This window comes from Trichosurus vulpecula, chromosome 2 (assembly GCF_011100635.1).
Source record: "Trichosurus vulpecula isolate mTriVul1 chromosome 2, mTriVul1.pri, whole genome shotgun sequence".
Lineage (NCBI taxonomy): Eukaryota > Metazoa > Chordata > Mammalia > Diprotodontia > Phalangeridae > Trichosurus > Trichosurus vulpecula.
The window spans coordinates 81,594,505-81,620,639 of NC_050574.1; the positions used below are offsets into that span (position 1 = coordinate 81,594,505).

General features: G+C 39.5%; 1 protein-coding gene across 1 annotated transcript; it reads left to right on the top strand.

Moving 5' to 3' along the window:
- Nucleotides 1-19,505: 19,505 nt before the first annotated feature.
- On the top strand, nucleotides 19,506-19,859 carry LOC118839406 (60S ribosomal protein L34-like). The gene has a single exon (XM_036746862.1). It carries the CDS (start codon nucleotides 19,506-19,508, stop codon nucleotides 19,857-19,859), a length of 354 nt encoding a protein of 117 aa, XP_036602757.1.
- Nucleotides 19,860-26,135: the final 6,276 nt, after the last annotated feature.

The window sequence follows — 26,135 nt, forward strand, 5'->3', positions numbered from 1 at the left end:
AAAACACTTCTCATGCAAGGATAGAGCTAAATAAATGGAAGAACATCCATTGCTCAAGGTTAGGCCAAGCTAATTTAATAAAAATGATAATTCTATGTAAATTAATTTACTTATTCAATGCCAAACCAATCACAGTACCAAAAAATTATTTTGCAGAGCTGGATAAAATAATAACAAAATTCAGCTGAAAGAACAAAAGGTCCAGAATATCAAGGGAATTAATGAAAAGATATGCTAGGGAAGGTGGCTTAGCCATACCAGATAATAAACTGTACTATAAAGCAGCAATCATCAAAACCACTTGGTACCTCCAAATTGGCAGGCTAATATGTTTGGATTTGCACTTATACATCCTATCATGAAAAGTGACCTGACTGACTTTCTGTTAACTCACTCCTAAGACTTATAAGTTTTGTTATATCTTTATGGAATTCGTGTGCTATGTTCCCTCTAAATTTAATATAATTTCCCTCCATAAAGAAAGAAAAAGAAAGCAGAACTTTTTTTGGTCTTTTTTAACCATAGATTTTTTTCCTAGCTCAAGGGTTCTCAACCAATTCACAGACCTTCTAGCATTTTATGGACAGATTTCAAGGGGTCCATAAACTTGGATGGGAAGAAAAGTACTGTTTCCATATAACTGGTCTCCTTTGCAACCCTATGTATTTTGTTTTATTCATTCACCAGTCTGCCAAAGGAGTCCACAATACCAAAAATGTTAAGCACAAAAGTCTTTTTTAGTTCACTATCTTACACAAGGGTCCTCCTATTCTTTCCTCTCATCCTGTATCCTTAACCATAAACTATAGAATCAAAATTTTATCTGAGTCCTAGGCAGAGTGTTACAATGGCTTGCCATTTTTAATGTAAAAATGCTCATTAGCAGTAGGACATGTGTTCTAAGTTATGGTGAGTTGTGCTGTGCTGAGTCATTCTTAACCTGTCCTTATCCCCCTTATGATGAAGAGCATGGCTGTGAAGACGGGATGGGGCAGGAAGGGAAGGGAAGTAAACTGCTTGGTTTGGTTTTGTTAGTGCTCTTCTTCACACTATGAAGATGATACTACAGACCCAGGGTCAGTAAGACTTCTGTTTTTTGTTTGTTAATTATTATTCTAGTAGTAATGGTGACATAATAGTGATCTATGCACCCGTAGACATTATCTCAGTCTTCTTTTAAAATTTACAGTGGTTATTGGCCCCAGGGCAAGCCATGGCCAAGGGAGGAAAAAAAATTATTTTCTTCTCTGAAAACCTAACTGGATCATACAAGGAGACATTCTTAACCTTGCCTCGTTAGTCCAAAGCTCTAAGTAACTACCAGTATCAAAATAGATCATCAGAAAGGAAAAGAAAGTTTTAAAAGAAGAAACTGGTTGAACTGCATTTAAGATAAACTTTCTTAGATTTGACTCCCTCTAGAGTATATTGGAGGAAAAGACTTAATCTGGAGATATCTTTGCTATTTCATTAAAAACATTTTTAATTCACTTTTCTATTTTAAAAAATCTAGCTCAAAACATTTTGAAGTGTGAGTTCCTCATGATGGTTAGGATTAAAACATCACTGTTGAGTATATGCTCTCTGGGTCCCCAACATATTCACCCATGCTAAAGGCTGTGATATCCCTAAAACTCAAATTATTTAAGTACTAGAAAGGGAAAACTAAATTCTATTTTTGTAGTATATATAAAGAACTTTGCACAGAAGCCAGTATGTACTTATAAAGTATGTCTGATGGAATGTACTTCAATGTGCAAATGCATAAATGCTATGTCAACGTATATTATATATAAATTTATGCCATGATTTTCATTGTCAGTTCCCTATTGCAAAGAGAGCAAAAATTATTTTTAGATAGCACATTTTAAATTGACTTAAAATCCCCACTTGCTTCTTGTCTTACATTTATGTTATTATTTATGTGCTATTGTTATTTTCAGACAAGTTACATGCAGCCAGTATGAGAGGTTAGAAGATTTTCACATGGTCACACAGCAAATATGTGGCACAGACAGTAATTGAACTCAAATCTTGCCTGTTTCAAGAGCACCCACTTCTTCTTCCAAAATGAATAGTACAAAGGTATTTATTATGTGACAAGTCAAAGTTCATACAGCTTCACACTCCAATCGACACTTAGATTCAGGGGACATCATTTCCAAATCTCATCTTAGGAAGCAAAGGTGTCTTACTGACCAAGCTCTTTTGAGGTGATGCAGCAATCTCTTCTGCAAAATGTGGGGATAGGGACTTGGGGTGGGGGAGCTCTAATTGTTCAAAAGTGCCTACTGTGTTAGAGCTTTTCTCTTCTCTGTCAGTGCTAGGAGATTTTAATAATGTCTTCTTGGGGTCTTCATTATGTAATTGTTAGGTCCTTTTTAAAAAAGCAAGTTAGGACCCTGCTATTATATCAACAATCAGCTTAATTATTAAAGGCTATTAATCAATTGCCTTTAGAGAGGGATGGAAGAAAGCCCTCCTGGTGCAGAAACTCTTACCATTTAGATCTGTTTATATAACAGTATGAGCCAAGTATGAAGTGTTTCATCTCCTGTTTGACTTTGCCGTGGGTAAAGCAAAGCAGGTTAATGGTCACTTTCCCTAGGTTTTCTGGGAAAATACAACAAGCTTTTCACAAGTTGCAAAATGCAATGACTGAGCCTCATACTATTGTATTGGATAGTTGTGTGAAAGTCTGCTAAGGTCAGTGGATCTTTTCCCATCCTGCTCACTTCTGGTGTTTACTTGTCTTTCCGTTTATTTAAATGACACTCTAGTTTGAAATGCTGGGGGCTTCTTCTCCCTTTGAGTCACACATCCTAGTCTGGGATCCTCTGCTAAGTCACTTTTAGCACCTCATTAATTACCAATTGCAGCAAAGTCCGGCCGTTTTGCAACTTCAGTTTCTTTGCTGAGAAATAACAATCCTGTTGACATCCTCTGCCCCAACAACCAACTTGGAGGGGGTCTGTTACCCCTCCAACACCCAGGCCTTTGCCTAGCAAAGGGCCTGATCTCGCGGACAATGAATGGGGCAGAAGCCGAAGGTGGTGAGTGACTTGACTCCGTTTATTGTTTCAGCAAGCAGCGTTTTTATATCTTTCGTTACGTAGGCATTAGGGCCGCCCTGGTTCCACCTACTCTCCTCCCTTTCTCTTCCCGAGCTAACCTGAAGCTCCCTGCGGTCAGGCAGTCCAGGCAAAGAACCTGAAGTTCCATGTGCTCTGGCAAGCCCAGACAGAGAACCGGAAGTGCCATGTGGTCAAGCAGGTCCGGGCAAAGACCTGGAATTGCTACGGAGCTAACAAAGGCAAGACCCCTCCTCCTGGCTCCACCCATATCTCAGAGCCCTGAGTTTACCTCAGCAGGCCCTGGGCGTGGAGGTCGGCTCTAACTCGCCCCGTAACACAATCCTATGCCAGGATGCATAAGTGGCACAATCCTTATCTGCCAAATGCCTCCATTTGACTGCATCTTTTAAAAGGCTAATTACCTTAGCACTAGTCTTAGAGTTCCTGCAAATCTCAAGACAGAAAAAAGCCAAGTAATTAGGCCTCTGCAGGACCTTTACATTTAACTTTAGGTTAAGGCAATCAGGAACTATTTTCCATCTCATTTCTTCTTTGGAGAAATGGTCCCCGAGAGGATAATAATAGCTGTTGTCATATAGGAAGTTATTTTAGCAGTGTGGTGCTGTAGAAAGAGCCCTGGACTCGAAATTAGTAGGAACTTCCATTTAAATCACAGCCCTCACACTTAGGAGCTCAGTCACATTGGAAAGGTCATTCAATTTCACTTTGCCTCAGTTTTTTCATCTGTAAAATAGAGATAATTAGATTGTTTTAAAAGTCTGAGTGCACAAAGGCTTTTTCAGCACCCTGCTTGCACTACCTATATTACAGTGTCGTCATAATGAACAGATTTTGCACATCTTAAAACATTATATCACTGTGAGTTATTTGAAGTCAGTGAGGAGATCTAGAAACTTATGTGACTCTTGGTTCACTGGTCCAACTCAACTTTTTTTTTTTTTCAGGATGCCTTATGTGTTGTGGTAGGGGTTGAAGATATGATGAAACTCTAAATATTTGGGCCATGTGATTACATAAACATGATACATCCTGAACTCTTGTAGCATTTCATTGTGGGCCAGACATAGACATGTGCTTTCTCTTGTTAGTTGTCATTTTTGTGCATATGACTTATCTCCTCCAATGGAGGACATGACCTGAGTTCTGTATCCCTAGCACATAACCCAGTGTCCTACCCTAGTAAATCTTGGTGTTTGTTGTTACTGAGAGTGAGAAAATGTTAATTATGGTTATTACAATTAGGTAATCATAATGCTCATTAACTGTTGATGATAATAATAGTTCACATTAGAACTTCTGTTTCAAGGAAGACCTCCCCCAGGCCACCCATGTCTTCATTTCTCCTACTACACATGACCCGTATATTCCAGCTAAACTGAACTATGCAAATTTCAGTTTACAGTATGTTTTATACTATGTATATAGAATGTTGTACAGTATGTATGTATAGTGTGAATTATATAGCATAAAATATATTAAATTTATTTAAAAAAACTACTTAGTACTGGCTAAGAAACAGAGTGGCGGATCAGTGGAACAAGTTAGGTACACAAGACACAGTAGTAAACAACTCTTACAATCTACTCTTTGATAAACCCAAAGAATCCAGCTTCTGGGATAAGAACTCACTATTTGACAAAAACTACTGGGAAAACTGAAAAATAGAAACTGGGCACAGACCAATATCTTACACTCTATACCAAAATAAAGTCAAAATGGGTTCGTGATTTAGGAATACAGGCTGATACTATAAGTGATTTGGGAGAGCAAGGAATAGTTTACCTGTCAGATTTGCAGGAAAGGGAAGAATTCATGACCCAACAAGAGATAGAGAGCATTGCAAAATGTAAAAATGGATAATTTTGATTATGTTAAATTGAAAAATTTTTTGTACAAAATTGCCAATGCAACAAAGATTAGGAGGGAAGCACAAAATTTGGGAAAGAATCTTTACAGCCAGTGTCTCTGATAAAGGCCTCATATCTAAAATATACAGGGGCTGAGCCAAATTTATATGAATAAAAGTCATACCCCAATTGAGAAATGGTCAAAGGATATGAACAGGCAGTTTTCAGAGGAAGAAATTAAAGATATCTATAGGCATATGAAAAAATGCTCTATTTAGAGCACTATTGATTAGAGAAATGCAAATCAAAACTCTTAGGTACCATATCTCTCCTGTCCTTATGCCCCCACAGAAGCTGCTAGTCGGATTGTTAAAACACACCACTCCAAAGGATTCATGATATAAAATGCTAATCCCTTCCAGGTAGAGAACTGATGGACTCAGAGTGAAGATTGAAGCATATTTTTTCTGTTATTTTTCAAAACATAGCTAATGGGGAGATCTGTTTTGCACAGCTATATATGTATATTGTATATTTTAAGTATTTGTTACCTTCTCAAGGTGTAAGGGTAGGGGCAAAGCGAGAGATTGAAAATGTGGAATGTGGAATAAAAATATTTTTTATAAAAGAATAAGGGAGGAAATGGCAGAAATTACCTGGCTTTCCCAAATTCCCCCACAAATAATATACAATAATGCCCCAAAGTGAACTTCAGAGTGAGAGAAATAAGTAAAAGTCAAAGTAAAGCAGTTGTCCAACCTAAGACAACTTGGGAGGACCAGGAAAGACCTGACCTCCTGGAGCAGTGATCTGGCCTGACTGAAGCACAGATACATCTAGGGAGACACCAAATCAACAAATAACAAACCCTGGGGTCATCTGTGGAGGAGGCAGCCTCAGCTTCAAGAACTTTCACCTCATGGACAGTATAGGGGTCAGGCTACTGATCAGGGAAAGATTGCAGGGCCTTCCACTGGCTGGTGCTGGACCAGGGGCCCCTTTGCACTGACTGTATATAGTCTCAGGCTGTGGCTATGGGCAAGGAGAAACAAATACACCTAGTGAGTGTAGTTGCATAGGAGTGGGTCCCTGATGGCTATTGTCACTCACAAGAGAATGGAGTCCCTGGTTCTGGTTCCAGGACAAAGGGTGAAGTGAAGCTTGCAGCTGCTAAATGGAACCACAAGGAGTAAGATTATTTGCGGTGACATCATGGCTGGGGGGCCTGGTTGCACCTGAGGGGCAGAAAAGAGCACATGAGGTTACTTATAGACAATGGTATGAGCTGGAGGAGCAGTGAGCATATCTGGCCTTGGATTATAAAGCATTGCAAGAAGCAAGAGATCAAAGGAACCCAGAGAGCTCAGAAAACAACGTAAAAAACTTGAAGCCTGAGATATTATCCCCAACACCTCAGGACTAGATTCTGACTCTAACATAAAGTTAACAGCCAAAAACTAGGCCACTGAAAAAATGGGTAAGCAAAAAAGGAGAAAGAATCAGACCATAGATATCTACTATGGGGATATAAAGGGATCAAATTCAGAAGACAATGAAGTCAAAACATCTACTTCTAAAGCTTCAAAGAGAAATGTAAAGTGGTCACAAGCCCAAAAACAGTTCTCGGAAGAGTTTTAAAAGGACTTTAAAAATCAAAGAGGTTGAGGAAAATTAGAGGAAAAAAATAAGAAAATCAAGATAATTGTGAAAAGAAAGTCAACTAATTGGAAAAGGAGATCCAAAAACTTAAAGAAAATAAATTTTAAAATTTGAATTGGGCAAGGTGAAGCTAATGACTTCATAAGTCAATGACACCAAGAAATAATAGAACAAGGGGAAGTATGTGGCGCAGTGAGTAGAGCACCAGCCCTGGAGTCTGGAGGAGCTGAGTTCAAATTTGGCCTCAGACACTTGACACTCTTACTAGCTGCATGACCTTGGGCAAGTCACTTAACCCCAATTGCCCTGCCTTCCCCCCCAAAAAAAAAACAGAAAAAAGAAATAATAGAACAAAATGAAAAGAATGAATAGAAGAAAATGTGAACTATCTCATCACAAAAACAACTGAACAGAAAAATAGATCAAGGAGTGTATTGGTAACTAAAGTGGGACTTTTTTTTTACTGTTTTCTCTTTTAGAATGCCAAAGTAATCAAATGCCTTTGATTAAGTCCTACTAGGTGCAAAGCTCCAGGCTAACACCATTTTGCTGATTAGGTGTGAAGCCTTTGGGCCCTAAGAAGGGTGTATAAACTCAGAGGTTAGCCTTTTGTTTGGGGCTTTCACTCACTGAAAGAGTGTTGATGTGGAGACTGGGTAGCCACTGGAGCCACCCAGCTTTGAAGAAACCCAGATGTTGATGCTTCCCTTGTAATTATGTATTGCTATGGATAGACTGGTTTGTGTTGTTTGCTCTGTTGATATTGTCTCTGTTTGTAATTTCTATTTGTATTTGCTCTGAAGTTCAGGGCACTGGCTATATCCCCTGAACTAAGTGAAAGATATATATGTATGTTTGATTAAAGTGAGATTGTTAACCCATTAAAGTTGCTTTCCTTAGAAAAGCAGATCAAAGACCCTGTGCTGGAAGCTCTTGTTGCTGGTCTTGTTGGGTCTTACACCTCAGCAGCTGCTAGCCAAATTTTGTTCCAGGATCCATGGCTAATTAGATTATGTAAAGCCAAGGATCTTGGAATGTAGCATGGCATGTATCGGTATTTAAGGTGGCACTTTTTTACTGTTTTCTCTTTTGGAGCACAAGTGCCTTTGATGAGTCTGGCCTTTGTATTTTTTTGATTAAATGGGGAGTCTTTGGTGACTTGCTTACCTCAAGGGAAAGCCTAGTTTACATGGGTTTAAGTCACATGTTTGTGATGCCAGAAGCTTTCAGGTCACGTGGGTTTGAGTGGCATGTTGTGATGCCTTTTGACCCTGAACAGGGTATATAAACTCAGAGGTTGGTGTTTTGTCTTTGGGGCTCTCACTTACTCAAAGAGTGTTGGTATGGAGACCCTAGGTAGCTGCTGGATCCCCCAGGCTTTTAAGAAACTCAGATGTTGGTGCTTCTCTCTCTGGTAACTGTTGGTGTATTGCTTGGACAGACAGCTAGAAGCCTGTCTGCTGATTCATGTTTATTTGCTGTTTTTATAATATGTATTTGTAATTTCTGTTTGTATTCTCTCTGAAGTTCAGGGTGTTGGCTTTTCCTCCTGAACTAAGTGAATGATGTATGTATGTTTTATTAAAGTAAGATTGTTAACCCCTTAAAGTTACTTTCCTTAGAAGAGCAGATCAAAGGACCTGTGTTGGCAGCTCTTCTATGTGCTGGTGTTATTGGTCTTACACTGCCACAGTAACTGCTAGCCACATTTTTGTTACAAGGAGAGATAAATTAAGAATTGTTGAACTCCCTGAAGATTATAATAAAAAAGATATTAGACACTATACTTCAAGAAATTATTAAGGAATATTGCTTTGAAGTTTCAGAACTAGAGGGTAAACTAGAAGTTGAAAAAAATCCACTGATCACCACCCAAAAGTGATCCCAAAATGAAAACTCACAGGAATGTTATAGCTTAGTTTTGAAGATCTCAGGTCAAGGAGAAAATACTACAAGGGAAAAAAAAACTTAAATACTGTGGAGTTCCAGTAAGGATAGCACAAGATTTATCAGCTTCTACATTAAAGACCAAAGGGCATGAATTATGATATTCCAAAGGATCTGGGTTTGCAACAAAGAAAAATTTAACCAGCAAAGCAGAGTATAATCCTGCAAGGGAAAAATGAATTTTTCATGAATTAAAGGACTTTCAAGTAGTCTTGAAGAAAAGACCAGAACTGAACAGAAAGTTTGACCTACAAGAATCAGGAGAAACATGAAAAGATAAACATGAAAGACCAATCATAAGAGGTTTAATAAGGTCGAACTGTTTACTTCTTATATGGGAAAGAGTCATCTGTAACCCTTAAAAATGATCATTACTAGAGTAGTTTTAAAGAGCATACACAGAAGGCTTGGGGTTGAGTTGATTATGATGAGATGATCCTAAAAAATAAGATTGGGTAAGAAAAGGTAAACTGGAGTAATTATCTCATACAAACAAGGCACATAGAAGAACTGTTACAGTAGAGAGTACAAGGGGGTGGAGGGCTAATAGTGCTAAAACCTTATTCTCATCAGAACTGGGTTAAAGGTGGAATAACACATCTAGAAGTGTATAAAAGTCTTCTTAACTTACAGAGAAATGGGGGGGGGGCAAGGGAGTTTAATAAGGGAGTGTCTCTAAGAAGGAGTACAGATGAGGGAAGCAGTGATCAGAAGTAAATTTAAATGTCTGAAGTATGCATAATATGGTTTTACATAGATGTGTGTGTGTGTGTGTGTGTGTGTGTGTGTGTGTGTGTGTGAAATGATGGCCTTCTCCAGTACAGAGTGAGGAGGAAGGGAAAGAGACAGTTCAGAATTTTAAATACAACCAAAAAAATTTAATTTAATTAAAAAAAAATAATGTGCACTCCTTGAGAACAGGGATTGGCTTACTTTTCACTTTGTATCTCAAGCTCTATGAGCTGTGCCCATAGTAAGTGATTATTACATGCATTATTTGTTCACTCATTTGATGGTGTTTGCACCTTGCATATATGTGTATATACACATGCACATACACACACATACACACACACACACACACACACACACACACACACACACACACACACGGTGCCCAAAAAAGTCTTAATGCAGTTTTAAGTTTAATAGTTTATGTGTCTGAGAGGATTTGGGGAAGATGGCAGAATAGGTCAGAAAATTTCAAGCTGTCAGGATTTTGCTCCACAAAAGAGATAAAATAGTGCCTCTGGGTGAAAATAGAGCCATGAAAACAAATAAGAGTAGGGGAAGAACAGGGATTCTCTTGGGACAATTGGAGTAGACATGAAGAAAAATCTCATGACTAGATTTCCTCCCTGTGAAGAGTAAGCGTCTCCAGACTAGGGTCATTTAACAACAAGCCCCAAGCTCCTTAAACAACAAGCAGCAAGGCCTAGAGTTAGATGGGTTTGGAGGCTGCCTCAGTCCCCACAGGAACTTTTACCCCCCAGGACAGTGAAGGAAGTTGGGCATCTGACTTGGGGAAGATCTAGGGAACCTCTGCTGAAAAGGAACACCAGACCCAGCTGTGCTGTGGAGAGCAGCAGGGGCAAGAAAGAACCAGCACATGCCCAGTGAGTGTAGAAGCAGTGGGGCAGGGACGCTGCTGACTATGGGCACTTACAGGAGGCTGGAGGTCTTGATTTGAGTTCAAGGTCAGGAGAGAGAACTGAAGAAGATCAGAAGCCAGAGGCACCATCCCTCATACCTCAGGACTAGAAATGATTATAAAAACTAAATCATTACCCAAAAAAATGCATAGGCAAAGGAGAAAGAATCCAACCACATATATTAGGAAGGCAGAATTTATGATTTCAAAGAGAATCTCATATGTGCCTAAAAGGTCTGGAACCACAGGGTTCCAGGAATTCTCTAGGCAGAAAGCAGGAGAACTAAAGCATGTATTTACACTCCACAGTAACAAGCCCACAAACCAGCGTCCCCATTTTGATATTTTCATCAAAAGCTCCCCGGTCCAATAAGTCCGCCTCACAAGGGTAACCAGGATGCCACAGAGAAGTGAGATAGTATAAGGCAAAATCGTATACATGCTTCCCCTCTACGGTAAGAAGATTACCCACTGGCCTCCAGTCAGCTCTGCTACCGGCAGCTCAGCTTTGGCTGTAGGCATCTCTGGCTCCAACCAGAAAAGGAAAAGGAGGTCTTCAAGCTGTCCTCTCCCCTCTTATAGAGTTTTTGACATCATCAAGCACCGCCTGAATGACCAGGGCCGATTGGTTCTTGACTTAGCCCTTCCCCCTAGCGTAGACCAGGTTAACACACCTCCCCTTACCCAGCCCCATGACTCATCACACAGGAAGTTCTCTGATTCCTGGCATGGTCGCTGGGCTTCCTGCCCCGGAAGAGCAAGCCCCAGTGTCCAGGGAAGCTCAATGAGGTAAGCTGAGTCATTCAAAGAAAACAAAGTCCATTCTGGTTACACTCCACCCCTCACAATGTTTTAGGATGCACAATCCAATTATAATTTAAATTAAATTATATATCCTAGAACATTGAGATCCAATTACGCAGGAAACTAAAACATATCATTCACAATAAAGCAAAACATATCATTCAGTGACATTCCCAAATATTGGTTTATGATTCAAATGTGATCCACCCTTAGATCCCAGCCAGATAATCTCTTCAATCAATCATCCCAAAATAATTATTAATTCAAATGTCTACCCCTAGATCTTTGTATCCATTACATAGGATCAATAATATCATAACAATAAAACAATATAGCAAGGATAACACAAAATAAGTACACAGAACACTATCATCATTCCCCCCCCAAACAATTGGGGCTCAAAATCTTGGGGTAAGGGGTGAAGGTCTCATTTTCCATAGCTTCTCCTTGCTGAAATTCAATGTAGAGGTGTCCCTGCCCCAAAGAGTCCCATTCCACAGTGCAGTTCTTTAGCGAGCTGGCAGGAATTCCAAGAATGCTACGTCCTTAGGCAGTCACCAGAAACTGCAGGGTGCTTAAGCCTGCAGGAGACAGAACTAGCGACAAGGTTAACTAAAACAGAGAACAAAAAGAGTAGGCAAGTATGGGCTATTATCCTTCAAATAAAATCATCTCCAGTTTAGTTGAAATTTCAGTTATGCAGAGATCCAATATCAGAGCCAAACTCAGATGGGAGATGTTTCTTTTTAAATGGAACACAATGAGGAAACTAAGCCAAGAGGATCCCACCCTAGATGGAGACTAGGATTGTCCTCCCAGCCTTTCCCCAGATGTACAAGCTTTCATCCGTTAATCACACAAAGTCACCTTCCCTCTGAGTGGCTTGTGTCAATTACCAGCATCGGCCATACCTGTGGCGTCCGTGAATCTAATATTATAGCCCTATTCACGGTAAAATATATGGTTCAGGGGTACGATTTGGTAATTATCTTACCCTGAATAGACAACTGTTACAGTGTTGTTCTTCCCATGGGCTATGACTTCTGCAGCCTTTGGAATATCATCTGGCTTCTGTTTTACCCATACCTTAGCTCCCAACTTTATTCTATCAATGGAGCAAACCCCTTTTGCCCCTCTAGTAATTATTTTGGGAGGAGGGTCAGTTTTCACAAAGGGCATTTTTTCACAGGGGATAATAATCACTTGAACTATCCTATCATTCCTACCAAATTGTACAGGTTTTTCACCCAAATACTGGAGTGTCACAACAATTTCTTTTTGATAATTTTTTTTAATTTATTTATTTGTTTTTAGTTTCCCACACACGGTTCTACATAGTTTGAGTTCCAGATTTTCTCCCCTCCCTCCCCAAGACAGCATGGAATCTCATATAACTATCATGTATACTTCGCATTGAATTAATTTATGTACTAGTCAAGTTGTGGAGAAGAATTATGATCAATGGAATGAATCATGAGAAAGAAGAAACAGAACCAAAAAAAAAAAGAACAACCCAAAAACAAAAACAAAAGAGAAGCAAAAAAGGCAAGCATGTAGTGCACCTCGATCTGTATTCTAACTTCACAGTTCTTTCTCTGGATGAAGATAGCATTCTCCTTCATGAGTCCCCTGGAGTTGTCCTTGCACCTTAGGTTGCTGAGAAGAGCACAGTATGTCAGGGTTGGTCCTCACAGAATCCATATATCTGTGGCTGTGCACAACGTTCTCCTGGCTCTGCTCCGCTCACTCAGCATTATGTCGTGTAGATTTTTCCAGGTTGTTACGAAGTCTGCATCATCCCCGTTTCTTATGGCACAATAGTATTCCATCACCTTCATATACCACAGCTTGTTCAGCCATTCGCCAATTGATGGGCATCCCTTTGATTTCCAATTCTTGGCTACCACAAAAAGAGCTGCTATAAATATCCTTCTACATATGGGTCCTTTTCCCACTTGTGTGATCTCTTTGGGATACAACCCTAGAAGTGGTATTGCTGGGTCAAAGGGTATGAACATATCTATAGCCCTTTGGGCATAGTTCCAAACTGCTCTCCAAAATGGCTGGATCAGCTCACAACTCCACCAGCAATGCAACAATGTTCCAATTTCCCCACATCCTTTCCAGCATTTATCATTTTCCTGTTTTGTTATTTTAGCCAATCTGACAGGAGAGATGTGGTATCTAAGAGTTGTTTTGATTTGCATTTCTCTAATCAATAGTGATCCAGAGCATTTTTTCATATGCCTATATATAGCTTTAATTTCTTCCTCTGAAAACTGCCTGTTCATATCCTTTGACCATTTCTCAATTGGGGAATGGCTTGTATTCCTATATATTTGGCTCAGTTCCCTGTATACTTTAGAAATGAGGCCTTTATCAGAGATACTAGTTGCAAAGATTTTCTCCCAATTTTCTGCTTCCCTCCTAATTCTTGTTGCATTGGCTTTTTTTGTACAAAAACATTTCAATTTGACATAATCAAAATTACCTATTTTGCATTCTGTAATGCTCTCTATCTCTTGTTGGGTCATGAATTCTTTACTTTTCCATAAATCTGATAAGTAAACTATTCCTTGCTTTCCCAAATTACTTATAGTATCAGCTTTTACTCCTAAATCATGAACCCATTTTGACTTTATTTTGGTATATGGTGTAAGATATTGGTCTATGCCCAGTCTTTGCACTACCATTTTCCAATTTTCCCAACAGTTTTTGTGAAATAGTGAATTATTAGCCCAGAAGCTGGCCTCTTTGGGTTTATCAAAGAGCAGATTGCTAAACTTGTTGATTTCTCCTACTTGTGTACCTATCCTATTCCACTGATCCACACCCCTGTTTCTTAACCAGTACCAGGCAGTTTTGATGACTGCTGCTGTGTAGTACAGTTTAATATCTGGTGTGGCTAAGCTACCTTCTCTAGCATGTCTTTTCATTAATACCCTAGATACTCTAGACCTCTTGTTTTTCCAAATGAATTTTTTTTTAAAATGCAATTTATTTATTTAACATATTTGGTTTTCAGCATTGATTTTCACAACAGTTTGAATTACAAATTTTCTCCCCATTTCTACCCTCCCCCCCCCACTCCAAGATGGCTTATATTCTGGTTGCACTGTTCCCCAGTCAGCCCTCCCCTCTAACATCCCCCTCTCCTCTCATCCCCTTTTCCCTTCCTTTCTTGTAGGGCAAGATAAATTTCTACGCCCCATTGCCTGTGTATCTTATTTTTAGTTGCATGCAAAAACTTTTTTTGTTTTTGAACATCTGATTTTAAAACTTTGAGTTCCAAATTCCCTTCCTTCTTCCCTTCCCACCCACCCTCCCTAAGAAGTTGAGCAATTCAACCTAGGCCACACGTGTATTATTATGTATAACCCTTCCACAATACTCATGTTGTGAAAGGCTAACTACATTTTGGTCCTTCCCAACCCATCCCGCTTTATTGAATTTTCTCCCTTGACCCTGTCCCCATTCCAAAGTGTTTGTTTTGATTACCTCCACCCCCATCTGCCCTCCACACCATCATCCCCCCGCCTATTATTTTTTTTTTTTATCTTCCTCCCTCTTCTTTCCTGTGGGGTAAGATACCCAACTGAGTATGTATGGTATTCCCCCTCAGGCCAAATCTGATGAGAGCAAGGTTCACTCATTCCCCCCTCACCTGCCCTCTCCCCTCCTCCCATAGAACTGCTTCCTCTTGCCACCTTTATTCGAGATAATCCACACCATTCTATCTCTCCCTATCTCCCTCTCTCAGTATGTTACTCTCTCATCCCTTAATTTCATTTTATTTCTTTTAGCTATCTTCCCTTCATCCTCAACTCACCCTGTGTCTGCTCTCTCTCTTTTACATATATATATATATATATATATATATATATATAAACACATATATATACACATACATACACATACATACATATACACATAGATATATACATACATACACATTCACTTATATATATACATAAACATATATATATATATACATATATATATATATACATATATCCATGCATATTCCCTTCAACTACCCTAATACTGAGGTCTCATGAATCATACTCATCATCTTTCCATGTAGGAATGTAAACAAAACAGTTCAACTTTAGTAAGTCCCTTGCAATTTCCGTTTCTTGATTACCTTTTCATGCTTCTCTTGATTCTTTTGTTTGAAAGTCAAATTTTCTATTCAGTTCTGGTCTTTTCACTGAGAAAGCTTGAAAGTCCTCTATTTTATTGAAAATTCATATTTTGCCTTGGAACATGATACTCAGTTTTGCTGGGTAGGTGATTCGAGGTTTTAATCCTAGCTCCATTGACCTCCGGAATATCGCATTCCAAGCCCTTCGATCTCTTAATGTAGAAGCTGTCAGATCTTGGATTATTCTGATTCGGTTTCCACAATACTCAAATTGTTTCTTTCTGGCTGCTTGCAGTATTTTCTCCTTGATCTGAGAGCTCTGGAATTTGGCAACAATATTCCTAGGAGATTTCTTTTTGGGATCTATTTGAGGAGGCGATTGATGGATTCTTTCAATTTCTATTTTGCCCTGTGGCTCTAGAATATCAGGGCAGTTCTCCTTGATAATTTCCTGAAAGATGGTATCTAGGCTCTTTTTTTGATCATGGCTTTCAGGTAGTCCAATAATTTTTAAATTATCTCTCCTGGATCTATTTTCCAGGTCAGTGGTTTTTCCAAGGAGATATTTCACATTGTCTTCCATTTTTTCATTCCTCTGGTTCTGTTTTATAATATCCTGATTTCTCATAAAGTCACTAGCTTCCACTTGCTCCAATCTCATTTTTAAAGTAGTATTTTCTTCAGTGGTCTTTTGGACCTCCTTTTCCATTTGGGTAATTCTGCCTTTCAAGGCATTCTTCTCCTCATTGGCTTTTTGGAGCTCTTTTGCCATTTGAGTTAGTCTATTTTTTAAGGTGTTGTTTTCTTCAGTGTATTTTTCAGTATTTTTTTTGGTCTCCTTTAGCAAGTCATTGACTTGTTTTTCATGGTTTTCTCACATCCTTCTCATTTCTCTTCCCAATTTTTCCTCTACTTCTCTAACTTGCTTTTCCAAATCCTTTTTGAGCTCTTCTATGGCCTGGGGCCAGTTCATGTTTTTCTTGGAGGCTTTTGTTGTAGGCTCTATGACTTTGTTGTCTTCTTTAGGCTGTATGTTTTGGTCTTCTTTGTCACCAAAGAAAGAATCCAAAGTCTGAGACTGAATCTGGGCGCGTTTTCGCTGCCTGGCCATATTCCCAACAAACTAACTTGACCCTTGAGTTTTTCAGTGGGGTATGACTGCTTGTAGACTAACGAGTTCTATGTTCTACGTTTGGGGGGGAGGTGCCAGCTCTGTCAGAGCCGCACTCCTCCTTCCCCAAGGACCCCCAGTCCAGACTGGGCTTAGATCTTCAGCAGGCTGTTGCACTCCTGCTCTGATCCGCCACTTAATTCCTCCCACCAGGTGGGCCTGGAGCCGGAAGTAACAACAGCTGTAGCTGCCCCACCTCCGCTGCCCCGGGGGCTGGAAGCGGAACCACAAACTCCTTCCACTCCCGCAGCTTTTCCCACTAACCTTCTCCGCAGTCTTTGGTGTTTGTGGGTCGAGGGGTCTGGTAACTGCCGCAGCTCACATATTCAGGGCGCTAGGGCCCCCTCCGCCTGGCTTCTGGTCTGGATCCTCCACGCCGCTCAGGCTGGGCTCTGCTCCACTCCGTTCCCAGCTCCCAGCTCCCAGCTCCCAGCTCCCAGCTCCCAGCTCCGTGTGGAATAGACCTCACCCAGAGACCATCCAGGCTGTCCTGGGCTGGAGCCCTGCTTCCCTCTGCTGTTCTATGGGTTCTGCCGTTCTAGAATTGGTTCAGAGCCATTTTTATAGGTTTTTGGAGGGACTCGGGTACGGAGCTCACTCTAGTCCGTGCTTACCAGCCGCCATCTTGGCTCCGCCCTCTTTCCAAATGAATTTTGTTATTATTTTGTCCAGCTCAGTAAAATAATTTTTTGGTAGTTCAATTGGTATGGCACTGAATAGATAGATTAATTTAGGTAGAATTGTCATTTTTATTATATTAGCTCGGCCTAACCATGAGCAACTGATATTTCTCCATTTATTTAGATCTGATTTTATTCACGTGAAAGTGTTTCATAGTTATGTTCACATAGGCCCTGGGTTTGTCTTGGCAAATAGACTCCCAAATATTTTATAGTGCCTTCAGTAACTTTGTACGGAATTTCTCTTTCTATCTCTTGCTGTTGGGCTTTGACAGTAATGTATAGGAATGCTGAGGATTTGTGTGGGTTTATTTTATATCCTGCCACTTTGCTAAAGTTGTTTATTATTTCAAGTAGTTTTTTACTTGATTCTCTAGGATTCTCTAGATAAATCATCATATCATCTGCAAAAAGTGATAATTTAGTTTCTTCTTTTCCTATTCTAATTCCTTCAATTTATTTTTCTTCTCTTATTGCTATAGCTAATGTTTCTAGTACCAAATTGAATAATAAGGGTGATAATGGACATCCTTGTTTCACCCCTGATCTTATTGGGAACGCATCTAGTTTATCCCCATTACAAGTAATGCTTGTCGATGGTTTTAGGTAGATGCTATTTATAATTTTGAGGAAGGTTCCACTTATTCCTATGCTTTCTAGTGTTTTTAATAGGAATGGGTGTTGTACTTTGTCAAAGGCTTTTTCTGCGTCTATTGAGATGATCATATGGTTTCTGCTAGTTTTGTTGTTGATATGGTCAATTATGTGAATAGTTTTCCTAATATTGAACCAGCCTTGCATTCCTGGAATAAATCCTACATGGTCATAGTGCCCATAAATTTGACAACCTTAGAGATATGGATGAATATCTACAAAAACATAAACTGCCCAGGCTAACAGAGAAGGAAGTGAAATTTCTTAATAACCCCATATCAGAAAAAGAAATTGAGCATGCCATCAATGAACTCCCTAGGAAAAAATCTCCAGGGCCAGATGGTTTTACATGTGAATTCTATCAAACATTTAAAGAACAACTAATTCCAATACTTTGTAGACTATTTGGGAAAATAGGTGAAGAAGGAGTCCTACCAAATTCTTTTTATGACACAAATATGGTACTAATACCCAAACCAGGTAGAGTCAAAACAGGTAAAGAAAATTATAGACCAATTTCTCTAATGAATATTGATGCAAAAATTTTAAGTAAAGTATTAGCGAAAAGATTGCAGCAACTCATCACAAGAATAATACACTATGATTGTGGGATTGTGAAGAGCAGCAGGGGCAAGAAAGAACCAGCACATGCCCAGTGAGTGTAGAAGCAGTGGGGCAGGGACGCTGCTGACTATGGGCACTTACAGGAGGCTGGAGGTCTTGATTTGAGTTCAAGGTCAGGAGAGAGAACTGAAGAGGATCAGAAGCCAGAGGCACCATCCCTCATACCTCAGGACTAGAAATGATTACAAAAACTAAATCATTACCCAAAAAAATGCACAGGCAAAGGAGAAAGAATCCAACCACAGAGAGCCACTATGGGAATAGAGAACACTGGGGTTCACCTTCAGAGGAGGATACTGAAACAAAGAAACTCTCTTCTACCCCAAAGAGTAATATCAAATGGTCACCTGCCCGGAAAGGATTCATTGAAGAACCTAAAAAAGACATTAAAAATTAAATGAGAGAAATTGAGGAAAATTAAAAAGAAAAATAATAATCCAAGAAAAACAAGATTATGACACTAAATTGAACCAATTAGAAAAGGAGATCCAGAATCTCAAGGAGGAAAATGACTCCTTGAAAATCAGAATTGGGCAAGGGGAATCCAGTGAAGTTATAATAGATGAAGAAATAAAAAAAACTAAATATAAAGAATGAAAAATAGAAGAGAATGTGAAACATCTCATAAGACAAACAATGGATCTAGAGAATATTATTGATCAAGAAGAGAAAATATAATAATCAGATTACCTAAAAGTTCTGATCAAAAAAAAGAATCTTGATACAATAATACAAGAAATAATTAAAGAAAATTGTCCTGAAGCATTAGAACGAGAAAGGAAAGAAGAAATACAAAAAATCCACCAATCACCACCTAAAAGAGATCCTACAAAAAAAACTCACAGAAATATTGTTCTTAAATTCTGAAACTCCCAGATCAAGGACAAAATATTACGTGCAATAAGGGGAAAAAGTTACATATGATGGTACAATAATTAGAATCACACAAGGCTTACTGTTTGAGACACTAAAAGATCACAGGTCTTGGAACACTGTATATTGAAGAGCAAAAGAACTGGGCCTCCAGCCAAAAATATCATACCCAGCAAAGCTAAGCATAATTTTGAATGGAAAAAAATGGACATTTAATCAACTGTCAGACTTTCAGGATTCTGTTAAAAACAAAAACAACCCTGAACTCAGTAGAAGATTTGACATATGATTTGAACTCTGAACTCGGACGCATTTTCTTTTCCCTCTTCCGGTGACGGACCTGACAGAAATTAAAAATGGTTCAGCATCTGACATATCACCATAGGCTGTCCTACAATACAGCTTCCAACAAAACTCTGCTGTCACGAACCCCGCGTAACAGAATTGTTTACCTTTATACCAAGAAAGTTGGAAAAGCACCAAAATCAGCCTGTGGTGTATGCCCAGGAAGACTTCGAGGTGTTCGTGCAGTGAGACCTAAAGTTCTTATGAGGCTATCGAAGACAAAAAAGCATGTCAGCAGGGCTTATGGTGGCTCCATGTGTGCTAAGTGTGTCTGTGACAGGATCAAGTGTGCTTTCCTGATTGAGGAGCGGAAAATTGTTGTGAAGGTATTGAAGGCACAAGCACAGAGTCAAAAAAGTAAATAAAAAGGATATGTTTTTTGAATAATAAAGAAAATTAAAATTTAAAAAAAAAAGAAGATTTGACATATGAGAGCCAAGAGAAATATAAGGTACATATCAAAGACAAACTACAAGGGAGTAAATCAGGATAGAATGTTTACCTTTTATGGATGGAAAATGTAAAACCTGTGTCTAAGATTGTTACTAGTAATTAGGTAGCATATAAGAAATATTGGGGTAGACCTGAGAATGATATGACTTTAAAAAGTAAAACCATTCAAGAACAGCTTAAAGAGTAATTAGATTATACAAATGAGGTACAAGAGGAAGAACCAATACAGAGGGATTAGATGGGGGGGGGCTGTTAATTCTGGAAACCTACATTCATGGGGAATGAGCTTAAGAGGGGGAAATATATATACATCTAGAAGAGTATAAAAGTCTTCTAAATTTGGAAAGAAATAAACTAAGGAGATAGGGAGAGAGGAGAGGATAAAGGAGAGATCATTAGAGGGGAGGGTGAGGGAATAGGTTAAAAGGAGGGTATAGAAGGGTGTTTAGATTTAGGGGAATGGGAGGATAAGGGAAGGAGCATTAGAAGGGAGGTGGGAAGGGATAGATCAAAGGGGAGTACAAAAGGGAGTGTAGATATAGGAGATTGGGAGGATAAGGGAGGGATTGCTGGAGTAAGGGTAGGTTAAGTAATAGGAGGGCAAGGTAGCAGGTAGAAGTAAAGTAGAGGAGTTAGGAGAGATAGGAAAAAAGAGATAAGCATTAACATAAAAACAAGATTAGGAGTAGAATCTCTTAAGGAAAGTATATGTTTATATATGGATGTACATACATATGTGTATGTATATGCATATACATGTATGCATATATTAATACCTATATATAAATATATCCATGCTTAATTGTAGCCTTGGGGTGGCAGGTAGTGAGGAAGAAGGGGGAAAAAGAACAAAGTAAAAAGTGTACAGCAGAGAACAAAAGAAAACCTACAAGGAAGCAAAGATAGACAGCTTTCAACTTAACATACAGTATTTAATGTATAGGCTTTCTTGAAATGATAGCTTATTGCTATATATTTTGAATCCTCTCCTATGTTCTGCTATGCACATGGCATGTTTTTCTTCCTTTTCTTACTTTATATTTAATTTTAATATTTAAGTTTACAATGTTTCTTTTTCTTTTCTTATGCATTTAAGTTTTAGTATTTGGCTAAAATAAAGAAAAATTTAGAAAAATAGTTTATATGTGTACGAATATATGTGCGTACATGTACATAGATCATCAGCATTTCCACAGCACTTTGAAGTTTGCAAAGTGTTTTCCATATGTTAACTCATGGGATCCTTACAACAACCCTGTGAGGAAGCTCTTTTACTATCCATATTTTGTATCTGAGGGAGACAAAAAGGAATTAAATATGACTTGACCGGGGTCACAGACATAGGAAGAGTCTGAAGCAGGACTTGAACTCATGTCTTCCTGACTCTGTGGCCATCAGCCTCTCCCCTTGGTCACCTTTCTGCCTCCCTTTCTGCATCTCTTACTGGCTCTGTGTCTCTCTATCTTTTATTGCTCTCTGTCTCTGTTCCTCTCTCATGCTCACTAACTCTGTGTCTCTCTATTTCCCTGTGTATGTGAGTGGGGCTCTATCTTGCTCTTTGTCTCTTGTCATCTCTGTCTCTCTATAAGTCCTGGCTCCACCAACACCTCATTTTGTGAGAGAGACAAGTCACTTTCCCTCTCAGGGACCCTGGACCATCTGGAGGTTGAAGTAGATCGACTGTCTGCACCCTCTTTGCCTTTTAACATGCCAGGGAGTTATTGCCGCGGCTCCTTCTCAAATCAGATGAAAGAGTATTTACCACACTGCAGAATTTAAAGCTCTACATCACTGTCAGGCTTGTTATTCTTGTTACTCTCTCAATAAATGACTCAGTCTAACAGATAAACATACAAGTCTTCTGTAGCCCAAATAATGGTAAACAACTGTATTACTATTTGTCAAAGATATGTCAATGCTGTTCTCATCAGTAAAATTCAAGTTCATTTGGCAGTACCACTGAATTCATTGTAGCCTTTTGCCATCGTGCATTTTCTTAATCACTGGATATTCAAAACACAGCTACTATTGTGGGGCTTGATGATGTTTTCTGAAACCAAATGGGAGTCTTCATTCTTGAAAAGGATGGGAAACCACCAAAATAGAAGGAAGGGGGAGGAATGGGGAACATCTGTGATGATCTACCCCACCCTTTCCCCTCCTGTAATATGATGCACTTCCATAACAAAAAATATAAATCCTGGTTTGGAGATAAGAATATATACAGGCAATCTCCAAATATACAGAGATTTTATTCCTTTTCTCAGACTCCCTCTCTTTCCCAGAAGGGGCAGAAGAGCACATGGCATCAGAGGGAACAAATGAACCCGCTCTGAAAAGCCCAATCAAGCAAGAAAGCACCACAAATAACTTTCCTGGATGAAGGGGAGCACAGCAAAGACCTGATGAGCCACCCATAAGTGAATCTCCCATAGAAAGACTTTAAAAGTGTAGGTCTGGGTGAGGGAAAGATAGGAAAATAGAAGAGAGAATGCACTTGTGTGGGACAATAATCCCCCAAAATGAAATAACATTCAGAGTTTTCTCAAGCTAAAGACAGAGGCTTTATTTGCAAGTCTCACGCAAGGATTGGGCATCACCTACTCCAGAATGGTCTGGGTTGGGGAGAAAAGTTTCAGAAGGCAGTCAGTTTACATACCCCTTAAAGGGCCCTCCGCCCCAAAACCCTTTTACAAAAACAATTCTAAAAAGCTCCAAAAACCCCCTTACAAAAACAATTAAAAGAAGCCCCAAAAACCCCCTGGACCTCTATCCCCATCCGTTGGCGGGGAGGGGGTAGTTGGCCTCACATTCTTGAAACAAGAAAAGATTCTTAATCTAACATCTTAATCTCAAACTAACAGGCAGCCGTTATAGGCATGCTCATCCTATGTGCATGCAGGATATGGATATATGTGGCGTATGTGCAAGTTTAAGCAGGGGGAGGAGGGGGTTAATTCTTAAACTTAAAGATACAGTTCAGGTAATATGGAAGCTAAAATATTAAGTATCCTTTTCCTTAAATGAGAAACTTTCATTCATTCCACTCGCACTGATACTCTACCTGGGGGTCAGCTAGATGCCCCAGTGGCCCTTGAAGCATATGCATGCCTGAAAGTCTTAAAATCCTTGACCCAATATCCCCAAAGCACCTGATCTCCCCAAACCTTCTGATCTCCTTCATTCCCTGATTAATCTGTCTCCAACAAAACTTCACTGTCTGTCTCTGTCTTTTTTCTGCCTTTTTCTCTGCCTTTTGCTACCGGCTCATCTTCCTCTTTGCCTTCTTTCTTTGTTTCATTTCTTTCTGTTTCCGCTAATCTTCTTTCTCTCTGTCTGTCTCTCTCATTCTCTCTCCCCGCCTCATTTGCCAAACCCCCCCACACTGCCTTCTCCAAACCCCATTTTTGTCTCTTTCTGTTTACATATCCATCATGCCAGGCTCACAATCTACGTGTCTCTCCCCTCGGTTCTATCTTCTTGTCTCTTTATCTCACTTTCTCCCTCAAGCAAGGACTCTTTCACTATTGCCTGTGTCTCCCTAGCACACAGCACAGTGCCTGGCACATAGCAGGTACCTAAGAAATGCTTAATGATTGATTAACTGTGCCTCCTTTGGTCTCTTCCTCTTTCTTTGTCTCTCTTGCTCTGAATCCTGGATCCACTATTAATGCAACATAAGTCCTTTTTCTTCTCTGACACTTACTTTCCCCTTTTCCACAACGGACAAATTGGCCTAGATTGTCCCTAAGGTCTCTTTCACTCCTCCTGTGGCTCACTTAGTCTCAGCTCCATCCTCTCTCTCTGTTTCTCCCCTCCCTCGGGATGTCTACAGCCCTTCACTCCCCACCAACCTTGCTCTCCAGGCCACGTGTTGTCTGCTCTTCCTCTGAGATGCGGGGGCTTATCCAAGCCCCTCTGTCTTCAGAGATGCTGGCTGCAGCTAGCCTTGCACAGGACTGAAGCTTCCTCTTCTTGGAGTCTGAAGTCCACCACACTGAGGAGACCATCTAAAAGTGAGGCAGGGCACCTGAGAAACAGAAAGTGAAAGAATTTTCACACAAATAGAAGTGACTATTAAGAGAAATTTACAGGAGAAGAAAAACAAGGAGGAAAGTGGACTTGTCCTACCACCACTGAAATTATAGCCTAAAGTTTTAATTAGCCAGTCTTTGGGACACCATAAAAACATTTTTTAAAAGATCAAAAAGAGGTAGTCCAGATTTAGAGTCAAGGGCATACAGGTATAATAATAATAATAATAATAATATTTTTATTTTTCCCAGACCTGTGAGTCATTTATTATAGAGCTCCCTCCACCAATAAAGAGCTACCTCTAATCTGCAACTTTTATTCATGCAAAGTTGCCCTGAGAAACTGAGAGGTTAAGGGACTTGCCTAAGGTAATACAGATAGTTTGTATCTGAGGCAGGACTCGAACTCTGATCTTCTGGGTTCTTCAGCTGGCTCTCTTTCTACTATATTTCAATAGTTCCCGTATGTTTAATGATTCTGTCCAAGCTGACAACTATCAAATCTATATTTCCAGCCTTAGTCTCTCTCACTTTCAACCCCACATCATGAACTGCCAAATTGAGAATTTGATGTCCCATATACCTTTCATACTCAATATTTTAAAAACTGCCCTCATCGTCCTACCCCCAAAACCAGCTCCTCTTCTGATCTTCCATTTTTTCTGTTGAGGATACCACCATCATGCCAGTTACCCAAGTTCACCACCCCAGTGTTGAGAAAGGAATTTATAATTTTCATATTAATCGACATGATGTGTAAGTAATATATTAATAATTTAGTTTTTCAGCAGCTGCCTTTCCCAGTTTGTGAGTCAAACTCACAATGCAGGTTGAATTGATCACTCAAAACTTTACACAGCTTACAATCACTGGCATCCTTCTGCCTACCTGCCTGAAGTGAAGCAAATCAAAGATTGCAGAACCTGTTCCTGTCACAGACCTCTGGTTCTGTACTTCAGGGTACAGAAGTCCCCAAAGACCTGACTCCAGAATTGTTGTATTGTGGGACTTATGGGTTTCCCCTGGGAAACCACTAAATGATTGTTTGTAATCCACCCTCCACCCTCCTTCCCCAGTTGTGATTTAACTATATGACCTGTACTTTTGCTTCAGCTAAAAGAACATTCCTCACTCTGAAACTGATTAATGAAACTACTTGACTACTGGCACTCTGGTCTCTGGGCCCGCTGTGTGAGGTTCTGAGCATTTACAGGTTGGAGGCTGGCTCAGTAAAAATCCTCTTAACAGTGTCATCCTCAACTCCTCCCTCTTGATCCCCCCATGTGCCCACTCAGTTGCCAGGTCTAGTGGCTTCCTCCTTCCCAATATCTCTTATATGAATTCCCTTCTCCCCCCTAGAACATCTACTGCTCTAGTTCATTGCCTACTGTCTGGACTATTAGAGTATCATCCTACTTGGTCTCACAGAATCATCTCTCCCCACTCCCACCCATTAGCCAGACAACTACCAAAGTGATTATTTTGAGGTTCAAGGCTGACTGTGCCACTCTCCTACTCAATAAACTGTACTACATTCTTAATACCTAAAGGTTCAAATATACATCTATGCCAAACCATACAATACTTGTTTGTCCTGTTTCTCTGAGGATGGATAACATTTTCCTTCATAAGGACAAGTCTTTCCATATTTTTCTAAGTCCACCAACTCATTGTTTCCTATACCACAACAATATTCGAACCTTATACTGTCTAGTTGTTTTAAATAGTCTAAAATAATATTGATTAATAAGGCTGAAATATAGTGTAGTTTCCCCATTTTTCTCTTTCAATTATCTTTTTTTAAAAACTGACAAATGTAAATTGGTAAATCTTTCCACCCAGAAATAATTTCATTGTTCTAATTCTTGTAAATCATTCCAGCATATCATTTAATTAAGGCTTTAGAATTGTCAACAATGATTTTTCTGAGCAATCATTATTTTGGAGACTCAGAGCTTGGTGCTAAGCCCTAGGCCCAAACCCCTATCTATTAGGTGTTAAGACTATGTGGGTGTGAATCAGTTTACTGATAATGAGATTGCATTAAGTCTCCTTATCCTAGTCCACCCCCAACCCAAGACTGAAATGATATAATGAAAGGTACAGAAGCTCCATTGTGTTCTGCTCAAACTTGAGTGAAGACACATTCTTCTG